At 45.4% G+C, this 13,944-nt stretch overlaps 1 protein-coding gene across 1 annotated transcript; it reads right to left on the reverse strand.

The window, feature by feature from the left end:
• Positions 1–2,119: 2,119 nt before the first annotated feature.
• Positions 2,120–13,266, reverse strand: LOC120680190 (double-stranded RNA-binding protein 4-like). Its single transcript, XM_039961800.1, has 6 exons — positions 13,077–13,266; positions 10,594–10,856; positions 4,620–4,830; positions 4,395–4,529; positions 4,089–4,288; positions 2,120–2,417 (listed from the first exon to the last, which is right to left on the reverse strand). Exons 1-5 carry the CDS (start codon positions 13,165–13,167, stop codon positions 4,110–4,112), a joined length of 879 nt encoding a protein of 292 aa, XP_039817734.1. The 5' UTR covers positions 13,168–13,266; the 3' UTR covers positions 2,120–2,417; positions 4,089–4,109.
• Positions 13,267–13,944: the final 678 nt, after the last annotated feature.

A 13,944-nucleotide genomic window follows, 5' to 3' on the forward strand; every position in this document is an offset into this window, starting at 1 on the left:
GGAGTTCGCCCTGTACATGGTCCGGTTTGACCGGCTTATGGTTAAAAACCAACCCAAACCGTGAGGGAGCGCAGTCAGCGGTTTCGAAACCGTGGGTTGGACGGTTACTAGTTTAACCCGCTGCTAATTGCAGAAAACATAATTCACAGGAGCCAAATAGTAGCTGCTAGGGGCAGCGGCGGCGACACCAGCTGTCGCACTGGATGTTGTGCGTATTCTTTGACGACGACGCGGCCGCAGGTGCGTCCGTGCGTGGATGGGCATGAGGTGGCTGGTGTTTACGAGGCGCTGCACGGAGTGTGTGCAAGCTACTAATACCAGTACTCTCTCCGTTATTAAATATATGACGTTTAGGACAAGTAAATTAGTTCATTTTTGAACTAAATAGGTTGTACTAAGCAGGGGCGGAGCTAGAGATAAATAGAGGAGGTGCGGTACTTCATAGTACATGAATGAAATTGAAGCAAACATGATCAAAATCTAGAAAATATAAGTGATTGTGAAATTTTTGTGGGTGCAGCCGCACCCACAACCTTCAACGGACATATATTTAGAAACGGAGGTAGTATATTACTTGAGCTTGAACGGACTACGCGGTTCAAACCGGACTCGAACCAGCCCGTGCATGACATCTTGAAGTGGTTTAACCTGGCCTGGTTAGACGGGTTGCCCGGGTTGAAACCGGACCATGTGCAGGGCGACTCGGAGTTGCTCGAAAATATGTAGCTTCTAGCTGTTTGGGTTCTGATCCTGCATGCCGGCCCTAACAGAATACATACAAACACAATTTGCTATGCTGCTGTACGATCAAAGCACACCAGCAAACCTAAACATGGATTGCTTCTGCAATTATAATTTACAAAAGGAAAAAGTCTACTCCTCAACTATCGTAAAAAATTGATTTTCCTCTTCGAACTGCAAAATCAGATCTTAGCCTCCTTCAACTATCAAAACTGATTACTTTAACTCCCTCGGCAGTTTTACAAGTAGTTTTATATTTTTTTCATAGATTTTTCTCCTTATCTTTTTTTCACTCAATTGAGGTAGCAAACATGGTTTAAAAATTAGGAAAATTAGCATAGTGGTAGATGAGAGTACAAAGAATCCAATTTTGCAAAGTTTAAACCTAAAAAAAATTTGAAGCTTAAAATTTTTTAAAAATAAGAAAGAATTCAAAATTTATTGAATTTTTAAGGCATCAAGATGAGCTCCATTTTTGCCAAAATTTGAACTGTATAACACATGTTAGAGGTATATTACTAAGGGATTTTTATGAGTATAGATTTTGTAGAAAAATTTGAAGTTTATTACGAAGGGTCAAATTTGAGCTAAATTTTATACTTTTTATTTATTTTCATATAATTTAAAATATAATAAATAATTTGCATATGTACAAATCAATATGAAAATGATTCTATGAAAATAAATGAAAAAAATCGCTCAAATATGACCCTTTCTAAGAAACTTAAAATTTTGCTATAGAATTTATACGCACAAAATTTTCCTAATGATGCATCTCTACTATGTATCATATAGTTCAAATTTTGTAAAAGATGGAGTTTATCTTGATGCCTTAAAAATTCAATGAAGTTTGAATTCCTTATCTTGATGCTTTAAAAATTCAATGAAGTTTGAATTCGTTCTTTATTCAAAATTTTAAATTTCAATTTTGTTTGATTTTTAACTTCAAAAAGTTATACAATTAGGTTCTCTATACTCTCTTGTACCACTATACCAATTTTTATGATTTTTTATCCATGTTCGCCACCTCAATTGAGTGAAAAAGAAAGAACGAAGAAAAATCTATGAAAAAGTGTAAAAATTGCTTGTAACACCACCAAGGGAGGCCAAACAAATGGATTTGATAGTTGGAGGGTGGATACCCAGTTTTATAGTTGAAGAACGAAAATCAGATTTTTATGATAGCTAAGTGAGGAAAAGTAGACTTTGCCTTTAAAAAACAAACACACACTACCAAGTTGATTTGGCAAGGTCGAAAAGTTCTTATCAAACTGCAGCGATAGGCTATGCTTTCCGATCAACACATTATGCACAAGGCACAAGGCGATCATAACGACGGTTTCCCATATCACTTATCGTTAAAACCTGTTCACATGAGTAGGAATGAAAGCACAAGGTTTGCATCTTTCCAGAATACCACATTGTGTTAACATGTACAGACCAAGCACAATCGTTCGGCGAGATACAGGACATATCTTTACATAAACTAGGCATACATTAGTTAGATACCACATTAACTGGTTAACTTCTAGAAGTCCTAAGTGGGAGGAACAAAAGTACATGGCCGAAGTTTTGTTCGGCCATGGCAAAGATGATTAACCCTAACCCAACAATCCAATCAGTTGAAATATCCAACTGAAGAAACGACACCATTAACGAGGTGGGCCTTGACAAACCTGCCAGGGAAAACAAGATTATCAATTGATTCAACGATTGAAACTCAGTGCATTTTGTAAGAGATAGGATAGCAGCATTCTTGACAGAACCAAAAAAACTAAACAGAGCCAGCCATGAGGATTAATTGCTAATATTTCTTACCACAACCAGTACCTCTTTACGCCTTTACACATATAAGAAAAATATATTTCATCTAGTTAATCAAATAATAAACATAGCAAATATGCCTCAAGCAACCAGAACAACATTATTAGCAAAAACAAACAAGTCAGGTAACAAAAATGAAGTAATAGAATACATGGATGTTTCAAGCAAGTAGATCTAACTCTTTCCAAGTTCCAACACACTGAATAAGATTATTGTCTAGAGTGCAAGGTAACTTTGGAAATCCACAGTAGTTGGCAGGGAGCATGCTTATATCAATTGTCAATAAAAGACCTTGAGGAAATATTTAAAGTTTGTTCCTTATTTTGAAGACTTGCATGGTTGCTGCAGATTGGATACACTGACTATTTTCTCACCGTTAGAGCTATTCCCTAACCCACTTGTCATCTTTATCGAAAGGCATGGCAAAACAGCTATATCATCTTTCAGACCTCTCGTGCATAGTTTAACACAAATTATGGGCAGGGCAAAAAATTAAGACCACCATAAGAAGGCTTGGTTCTTGTGTGGTTCAGTTCATAAAAAGTTAACTTTTGAAAACAGTGAAGTCAACCTCATTGAATTTGATAGGAGCATGTGCATAATTATCAAGATAACAGCATGCATCATTAACAAATTGCCATTCTTGTACAGTCGTTTTCTGAACTGTACAGAAGAGGACATAACAGAAGGATACAGTGTCTTTTTTAACTATTACTAGCATAGCAATATTACTGATTTATCATACCTAGGTAAACATAACGATGTCCTAATAATATGTTTTCTTCCGGCTTTCAGGGGCCGCTATAATAATGTCAAAAACTATTGGGGATATTTTCTCAAACTGCTACTGTTTGATTGAATAAGTGTACAACTTCGATCCACGTAATGCTACTTCTAAAATGAAAAAAGTCAGATCACATTATGTACTTAAAATGTTAGCATAACAATGCACATTAGAGGAAAGAAGTCCCCTCCCCCTTTACTTTCCATCAACACAAAACATTACAATGTCATGCAACTGGAAATAACAATTTTAGTAAACTGCCAAGGAAGTGCAAGTGTCTGGCATCAGGAGATAATTTCAAACATCAAGCCAAATCAAGAAAAATTAGACAAAATAAAGAAGCCCAAATTATAAACCACACGCTCTTAGTATATTTTCTGCAAAGCTGAACCCTACAAAATTTAGCACAAGTGGTGGACGAATGCAAGCTTAGGGCCTGTTTGAAGGAGCTAAAGTTGAGTGCTAAACTTTAGCACATATTAGCATTCATGCACATGCTAAAATTTTTTAGTCTTGGCTAAAGTTTAGCTCATCCTATTAGCACTCCCGTTTGGAGCTAGTGCTAAAGTCTAGCACTTTCACCCATTAGCACTTGGATCCAGGGCCTTAGCATAATTCACTAGATAGTACATGGTGCAATATAACACTGCTTCCAGTAATACTAATAAGTTCTTGCAATTTTCGTCCTTGATTTGCTTCACTGTAATGGCATAACCTAGAAATTGTCAACTGAAAATACCTTGCGTTGATGGGTGAGAAGTTAATGCTCCTTGGCAACCATTGTTTCATTGGCCTCTGCTCCTCCAACTCTGCACTTGCGCTTCTTTGAACTAGTTACAGCTTTTGCAGATGTGCCAACTGCTGGTACAATGCTGTGTCCTTGAACACCTAATGAGGAAGATTCATCTTGTGACACAGGTGCTACATGATCTGGTCCGCCTGCAGAGGAGAGGTAAAGCAACATTTAACACTTGAGCTTGAGAAGGTTGTAGTCATGCTGTAACATTAGAAAAGGCATATCCAGTGTATGCAAATGGAGATGTACCATATGCTGCATATGCAACAGGGCGTGTAAACTTTATAGGAGTAAAAGTAGTTGGGGTGCTTCCAGAAGATTTGATGGCAGTGATGAGTTGCTTCTTTGACCTAACAATTCCAATCATACAAGAGTTACCTGTAGCTGCACCATTGAACTATTAGTTAGATGATGACAAGGCAAAAGATTCATTGGCGCTTGATTTTTAATCATAACAAAGGGAACATAAGACACCTAAGATTGACTTGATCGCAGCATGAGCTGCATTCTGCTCTGCGTCCTTCTTGTTGGATGCAGATTCACCAGTATAGGTATTCCCATTAAACACCACAGATGCAACAAACATGGTGAAGGGCTTTTCGATGCGAAACACAGAGTAAGAGGGCCAAGTGGTTTTTGTCTTGACAGCAAATTCATAAAGAATTGATTTGCAGAACACCGCATCCTAAACAAAAAAAAATGTATAATTAGATGCAAAAGGATTGAACATTATAAATATATATTTGGAAAGATGAGAGACTGCAACCCCCACTAGCATCTCGAGCATATATCATACAAAAGAGATTTTCTTTTCATTTTCTGAGAGGAGAGGTGCGAGGCGACACACTCCAAACCAGTGGTGGAACCAGGAATTTTCATGAAGGGAGGGGGGGGGGGGGGGCGTGATCGGTGTCTTACAATATATACTATAAAAAATCTACATAAAGCTAATTGTCTTTAAGCTAATTTTTTTGTTACTTATACATTTAGAACCTGTTTGGGAGGTATTGACTCTGCCTTCATATCTTTTACGCAAACTAAAGCACTGGAGAATGAAAATCGTTTTACAAATCGAGATGAAAATGAACTTGAAGCAAAATGAAGCCAAATTCTTTGGTTTCGCTGGTGAATCGGCTTTGGGAGAAGCCCTCATTTTGACGTTTTACTAAGGATTTAGATAATAAAAATCTTATAATGGGAGTAAAACCTATAGAGATGAAAATTTCACATGAGAGAACAATCAATAAATAGCTGTGCTAGTGCACTCGTACCACAGGGTTGGTCGTTCGCGCGTAGGCATCCTACAAGTGATAGATGCCACATGCAAATAAGTTATAGCCACTTAACACTCGATTCCTCAATATAAATCGACCTTCTTGTCTTTCCGGTACAATTAATCTTGTTGGTGTATATGTGAGCCCATGTATAGAGGCCCACCTAAAGGCCCATGTATAGGATCTATATATCCCACCCTTCTAGGGTTTGGAGGAATACAAGCCATTATTCTCTCCTACATGGTATCATTAGCCACCCGTCGGCGGAGGGGATGTGGTGGTGCTGCTCGGGGCACTCCGGACCCGACTCCGGCTCCCACTCCTACTCCTGGCCCTGGAGGTATGCCCTGGCCATCCTTCAGCGCCCCATGGCTAGGGCGCATCCCGATGTGGCCGTTTCAGGGTCAGGGGGGCTCGTCCTCAACCCCAGTCGGCGGCCATGCTCGCCGCTGCTGCTCCCCTGTTCGCGCCGTTCTGGACCCCGCCCGCTCCACCCAGCCAGCAACCGACCTGGCCTGGGGGGTGGGACCAGGCCGCACTGGCACAGTCCCTCAGCGCCATGGGGCTGACGCCGCCGGTCAGCACCGAGTGGATCGCCGACTCGGGTGCCTCCTTCCACACCACCCCACATGCCGGCATCCTCTCTTCTGTCCGACCCCCACACCCCTCTTGTCCTTCTTCCATCATGATTGGTGGCGGGTCTTGCCTTCCTGTCACCGCCGTGGGTTCTGTTCCTGACTCTTTTCGTCTTCCCAATGTCCTTGTTGCTCCTCAGATGGTTCATAACCTTCTTTCCATTCGTCAATTTACAGCTAACAATTCTTGTTCCATCGAGTTTGATTCTTTTGGCCTCACTGTAAAGGATTCAGCCTCCCGGCGTCCGCTACTCCGGTGTGACAGCATGGGGCCCCTTTACACCCTTCGCCTTCCTTCTTCCGCTGCACCACTCTCGCCTTCTTCTTCGCCCTGGCCGTCTTGGTCTGCCGCTTTTGCCGCGACGCCGTCTTCCACCACTTGGCACCGCCGTCTTGGTCACCCTGGCCGCGACGTTCTGGCTCAGCTCAGTCGTAGTACCGATGTTCCTGGTACTAGGGCTCCTGCTGAGCCCCTCTGCCATGCGTGCCAGCTCGGTCGTCATGTTCGGCTCCCTTTTTCTTCTTCTTCTTCGCATGCGACGCATGCCTTTGATCTTGTTCACTGTGACCTGTGGACCTCTCCTGTTCTCAGCCTCTTTGGCTACAAATACTATCTGGTGGTGGTTGATGACTTCTCACACTACTCTTGGACTTTTCCTTTGCGCGCTAAGTCTGAGACCTTCCCCACCCTGCTCCACTTCTTTGCCTGGGTGTCCACTCCGTTCGGCCTCACCATTAAGGCCGTCCAGTGTGACAACAGGCGGGAGTTCGATAACTCCACCTCCCGTTTCTTCTTCCTCTCTCGGGGTGTTCAGCTACGTATGTCTTGTCCGTATACCTCTCCTCAGAACGACAAGGCTGAGCGGATGATTCGCACGACGAATGACGTTGTGCGCACCCTTCTGATCCAGGCCTCTCTGTCCCCGCGCTTCTGGGCTGAGAGCCTCCACACCACCACCTATTTGCTCAACCGTCTTCCGTCCACTGCTTCTCCTGCTCCCACTCCACACCACGCTCTTCGGCACCCCTCCTCGCTACGACCATCTTCGGGTTTTCGGGTGTGCGTGTTACCCTGACACCTACCACTGCTCCTCACAAGCTGGCGCCCCACTCGACTCGGTGTGTGTTCCTTGGTTACTCCCCTGACCACAACGGGTACCGATGCTTTGACCTCACCTCTAGTCGCGTTTTGATCTCCCGACACGTCGTCTTTAACGAGTCGGATTTCCCCTACTCCACCTCCTCCACACCTTCTCCTGATCCCGAGCTGGAGTCCCTGTTTCCCACTGACCCGGGGGTTCAGCCACCTTTACCTGTCTTTCCTTTCCTTGCAGGTTTTCCCGGCACACCGACACCGCTTCCGGTGATCCCTGCTGCGCCACGCGCGACCCCGGTGCCCGCGGTCGCGCCACGCGCGGCCTCCCGACCTCCGGTCGTGCCGCGCGCAGGCCCGGTGTCTCTTGCTGCACCACGCGCGGCCCCGGTGCCTCCCCCTGCACCTGCGCGATACGCTCAGCCGGTGCAAGTGTACCAGCGTCGTCCGGCGCCGCCACGGTACGCTCAGCCGGTGCAGGTGTACCGGCGTCGTCCGGTGCCGACTCTGGCTCCGGAGGCTACTCCGACGCCTACACCGGAGTCGTCGCCGCCGCCATCTACACCGACTCGCTCTCAAGTCGAGCCGGAGGTGTACCACCCGCCAGTCGTCCATCGGGATCCTCGGCATATCCATCCCATGGTGACTCGGCGGATGGCGTCTCAGGCCGCGACTCTCTCCGCCACAGAGGGCGAACTGCGGGTATCTCCGGTACCCTCCTCTGTCCGCGACGCCCTGGCGGATCCTTACTAGCGTCGCACGATGGAAGAGCAGTACGCGGCTCTCCTTACCAACCAGACGTGGGACCTTGTGCCGCATCCGTCTGGTTGCAATGTGGTGACTGGCAAGTGGATCTGGACGCATAAGCGTCAAGCTGATGGCACACTGGAGCGCTACAAGGCTCGCTGGGTTCTCCGGGGGTTCACTCAGCAACCTGGTGAGCACTATGATGAGACCTTCGGCCCAGTGGTGAAGCCTGCTACTGTGCGCACGGTCCTCTCGCTTGCGCTCTCGCGCTCTTGGCCTGTGCACCAGCTGGACGTGAAGAATACGTTTCTTCACGGCACTCTGTCAGAGACTGTCTACTGCTCTCAGCCAGCGGGATTTGTGGATTCGAGTCGTCCGGATATGGTCTGCCGACTCAACAAGTCTCTCTATGGTCTGAAGCAGGCTCCTCGGGCTTGGTACTCTCGGTTCGCCACGTTCTTATTGACATTGGGGTTCACCAAGGCCAAGTCTGACACGTCTCTCTTCATCTACCGCCGTGGGGATGAGACTGCATATCTGCTGCTCTATGTCGATGACATTGTGCTCACTGCCTCCAGCCAGCAGTTACTTCAGAGTGTCATCTCCTCTCTGCAGCAGGAGTTTGCTATGAAGGATCTGGGTCAGCTCCACCACTTCTTGGGCGTCACTGTTGAGCCTCGCCCGTCTGGTCTTCTCCTTCACCAGCGGCAGTACGCACTCGATATTCTGGAGCGGGCTGGGATGACTGATTGCAAGTCCTGCTCCACTCCTGTCGACACTCAGGCAAAGCTGTCTGCTGATCTGGGTGATCCGGTGGCTGATCCTACAGCTCTTGGCGAAGCTCCATAGCCCGCTCGCCAAGAGCACGCTCGTCTACTGCGACAACGTCAGCGCCGTGTATCTCTCCACCAACCCCGTCCAGCATCAACGGACGAAGCATGTGGAGATCGACCTACACTTCGTGCGCGACAGAGTCGCCATCGGCGATGTTCGGGTACTTCATATCCCGACTACCTCCCAGTTTGCTGACATCTTTACCAAGGGATTGCCCTCCTCGACCTTCTCGGAGTTTCTCTCCAGCCTCAACGTAGCCGGTGGCTAGTTGTGGCTGCGGGGAGGTATTTACCCTTTGTACTCCATTTGTACTCTCTTCTTGTCCAGTCTTGAACACCGCTGCACCGGTAGTTCAGACTACGGGGGGTGTTGGCTTTTTTGTTGTCCAGTCTTGAACACCGCTGCGCCGATAGTTCAGATTGCGGGGGGGGGGTGTTGGTGTATATGTGAGCCCATGTATAGAGGCCCACCTAGAGCATGGTTATTAAAACGACGTTTAAACGTCGTGAAAACGACGTTTTCACGAGAAAACGTTCTTGTGAAATCGACGTTTAAACGTTAAAACGTCCGTTTAAACAATAAAACGTCCATCATTTCGTTAAAATCTACCCTCTATTCGTTTCGTCGTTTTATCGTTTTAATAACCCTGACCTAGAGGCCCATGTATAGGATCTATATATCCCACCCTTCTAGGGTTTGGAGAAATACAAACCATTATTCTCTCCTACAAATCTTCTTATCTTTCCGGTGCAATTAATTGCTCTTTAATCCCATGAAGATTGACAAAATTAATTAGTAACTCTAAAGGCTTTGGGATCTACTTGGGGCAGCTAGCTATCTTTCTCTCCGAACTTGTGTTTTTTGCACCTTGGATTGCACATATGCACTGTGGAATTGTTACTGCACAGGGGGGCTCTAAAAAATTTACTGGAGTTGGGGGAGGGGGGGGACGCCCTGCTGGCACCCCCCTGGTTCCGCCGTTGCTCCAAACACCGCGCCTGCACCACATGCCACACAAAAACACACATGTGCATCCAGTACACAACCTAGAAACTTATTGGAGGCATCTCCAAGCAACCACAAAGCATGGGCACGTGCTTCCTCACTGAAAAATGACCTGGGTGCATGCATACTTTTAAATATGGTGCCAGTGCCTATTATAGGACTTGAACACAGTGGACTGAGTGCAAAATATGCAATCTTAACAGCTGGCCACAGGCCAGCCACCAGCTTACAAGAAATTCTGTTCATGAGCATATTAATAAACAACAAAATAAAAAGGAGAGTTCCAAAATCAAACAGGAAAAAAGGAGTGCAGCAAGTTTAATTGAAAACCTCAGGTTACTATCTTACAATAATACAGTTCAGTATGGATAAGCAAATTCCTAGATTTTAGTGGGGCGGCGAATTTGGATACGCACAGCCACCGATGTGGGTAGTGCTGTGTGAGATAACCATTGGTGTTAAGCAGAGAAGTATGCACATAGGTGTTAAGCCATAAGGAAGCAATGAGGAAACTTGTCAATTGTTTCTTCGGATAAGTTAGGTATCCACATTTACATAGATAATCAGAAACTCCAGAGTCATTAATGCTGTCATTTCTGATGCCCACAAATCATAAAGCTATTACATTAGCCCCATGAATAAAATGCAATGAAAGGAGGTAACAGAGCAGAATTGTAATTACCCAGGTGTATTTGTTGTTTTTAAGGCAGCTTCGTGTTTTATAATGTTTTATTTTTGAAGGCAAAATACTAGCTCAAGATTGTCTATAACACAATTCACATTACATACATAAACATCATTGTTCATGAGGTGAAAAGATGATAAACTATTACCACAGGGAGCAGCTTCAAAAGGTATACCTGATCAAGCAGCCCAAACACCTCTTTAATATCACCCTCTCCAATTGTTGCCAAGATCTCATAAGCCAGTCTTGCAGCATCCTGCTCTGCTTCCTTCTTCCGACTGAAAGTACCAGTTGATGAAAACTGCTTACCATCCACTTCCACTGTGCATTTGTACTTAGGTTGATGATACTCGCCCTCAAGCTCAACCTTGTAGATCGGCAGCTTCTTGTGTGTTTGCACACAAAACTCTTGCAAGCGGTTTTTATGCATATATTTCTCTGTGCAACACAAACCACCAATCCATAAAATAAAAGAACAGTTAGATAATTTCATTCTTCAGAACCAGTTAACCAACAGAAATTATACAGGCAGATTGAGATATTTAAGATCAATGTATATAAACTAAAAGCAAGATAATTCTTATAATTTATTTGATCAGCCATAGACAACAACAGATTTATGCAAAATGATACTGGGTCAGTCAACCATACAAAAAACGCAAAAGCAATCATGTAAGTTAAGTAAATCTGTGTAAATTAGTAGTAGTTAAGTGTTTGATCCAAAACCTCTTTACATTTTTCACAACACTGCAGAGGAATCGAAATGTAAACTGTACAATGAAGGACAATGAAGCGTAACAGAACAGTTCTCAAGAAAATCATAAACCATGCATGCATCCATTCCACCTAGTCTTCTCTGCCATTTTTCGAATTCACAAACAAAAAAAGGATCACACTCTGGCACTGCATGTTGTAGGCTTGGGCCCTAGCCCCTTGCAGCAGTACAATGGAAGCAGTAGGTGCAGCAAGTGAGCTGGTAGGAGTAACAAAATGCTGCCAGATGTCTAATTGGTTATTAAGTGGGTGAGCCGCATCAACAGGCAGTCAGTGTTACCCAGACACCTGAGATCTAAGAAATTTTTGCTAACTTGGATTCTAAATGATATTTGCGAGCTGAATCAGATACCAGAGCCTGAGTCAGATTCTTACATAGTGCCTGGAATATAGGTAACAATGGTAGCCGATAAAGATGTCGGTGGGTTGGACAAGGACAGTAGCTTATGCAATAGTTTAAAAGTGTTCAGTCGGATTGAGATAGAGTTAGTGATCGTGTCCAGTAAAAATAAAATTGATAAATGATAAGTTTGAGAATTGAGATAAATTTAGGAAAGTGTAAGAGATGAAGAACATCTCATAGGAGGCTTGTTATACTCTAAAATTGGGCAGTGTATGCAAATTTTATTCAAAAGAAACATCTCTCACACTGTTTCTTTATGTCCCAGCCCCTTCAGTTCCCTCATCTCAACCAATGACCATCCACCTTCTAACACCTTAATCCCGTTCAGGACATGCTGTTTGACATGGCCCAACCATGCACACCAACTTCTAACAGCCTAAGAACATCAAATCTGATGCATGCCATCAGTAAAAACTATGGCACTGAAAATGTTAGAAGTATTTGAAAAATAACATATAGACATAAACTTAAGCGGAATTACACAAAGCAGGACTTCAACAAACTCAAGTTTGACTCCATAGGGGTTAAAAATACAATTGCAGTCGGGGTGGATACAGTTAAACAACGATGATGAGACAGTATCACATAATGAGGAGTGGCGCAGTGCATGTGAGTGAAGGGAAACGACCTTCTGCGCAACTACAGGGAACCCAGGCCAATGACCACTTGCCAGTCTTACCCCAAACCAGTCTAAGGACTAATACTTGATGAAGCACAAGTAGTGTTAAATTATGTCAGCACGCACGCTAACATACAATACAAACCTGCTGTTACAGAAATCAACATTCCATAAAAGATTCACAGTACTAAGAATTCAGAACATACACCTATTTACCAGTAAAACAAAAATAACTTGCTAATATCCAAAATGAACCAACTCTAACAAAACTTAAGAAAATCACACAACTCCATAAAACATTTACCACAACGATAGGTAACGGCAAAGAAACCAGCGCTGAATTCACTAGATGACTCACAGACCGTCACAAAACTAACAAAGGAAGAGAAACACGAGGAATCAAATCAGTACGTTTCAGCGGCAAAGAAACACCTCTGCAATTCATCTAAACCGGCACTTGATCCTAATCGTAACATGAGCTCCTCACCAAGCTCACATGATCCGTTGAATCCAGAGGTGTCACAAGACCAATCGACGTCGAGTACGCTGGCAAACATCCCAAGCATTCCTTCATAGCCCACAACACCTCGAATTTTGCCCTCCCCATTCCCCAACGCACCCTCGGCTCCACATCGCGTTCTCTTCCTTCCGCATACCCGCCACGCCTCGATCCAGTACCCCCAAGTTCCTCGCCCAGGCCCATAACCTCCTGCCTCGTGAGAAGTGGGATCTACGCTCAGGGGCGAGGACACCCCGGGGCAAGGTGCTCTCGACCAAACGCCTCCTACCTCGCGAGGCGAACACGCTTCCCCCCAAACCATCGCGAACGAAGAACGGGCAACGGGAGGGGGAGAGCGCTCACCGGGCGGGACGGCGGCGGCCTCGGTGGTGGTGCCGGTCGCGGTGACCTCCATCTCGGTGGCGGTCGCGGTCGCGGTCGCGGTAGCCGCCATCACGGTGGGTCGGTGGCGGTGGGGACGACGCGGGGATCGGGATTGGATTAGATCCTTGGATGAGTAGCTCTCCCAGACAGCAGTCACAGTCCACCGCACCAGGGATCCGCGGATTGGGAAGAAAAGCTTCTTCTGGCCTCGACTGTTATTTTCCTCTGGTAAATTCTTTTTTACCACAGCTCCTTTCCGCGGATGAAGAAAACCTTCTATAGTCGGGTAGGGAGGGAGCCGTGGCGGCAGTGGTTGAAAAACCCAGAGGGTAAGCAAAGGATCTACTAATACAATATTTTTCCAATATATGAAATCCTAAACTACCATTCTTTGGAAAAAGTGCATCGTTCCACTAAAAAATCTCAAAGTTAGATATATATCATAATTATCTTACAGCCCGTTTGGATGTCGATATTCAAGCTCCGAATTTAGAATTGGCATTGAGTGTCTCTAATATCTGTTGTTTGGTTGGCTAGGGAATTGGCATTGGAAACTAAGTTCAATACCAAGCGGTATTCAGCTTACCACCACCCTGCCTTCCGCGATTCCGAGCCATCCGGCTCCGTATTGGGCTGAATGGTCGCCCACCACCCCGACCGCCTCTCTCTCCCACAGCACCATCCTCCCCGCCGATGCAGATGTGGAGTTCGCTGGCCGGCGGCAGCGTCGGCTCGTCCTCACGGCGCAGCGCCCCCTCCCCTCAATACACCGGCAGCCCTTCCTTTTCTTCCTTGGCACCGGCGGCCCCTACTCTTCTTCGTCGGCGCCAGCCCCTCACTCATCTTC

Source organism: Panicum virgatum, chromosome 6N, assembly GCF_016808335.1.
Source record: "Panicum virgatum strain AP13 chromosome 6N, P.virgatum_v5, whole genome shotgun sequence".
In the NCBI taxonomy this organism is placed as follows: Eukaryota; Viridiplantae; Streptophyta; class Magnoliopsida; order Poales; family Poaceae; genus Panicum; species Panicum virgatum.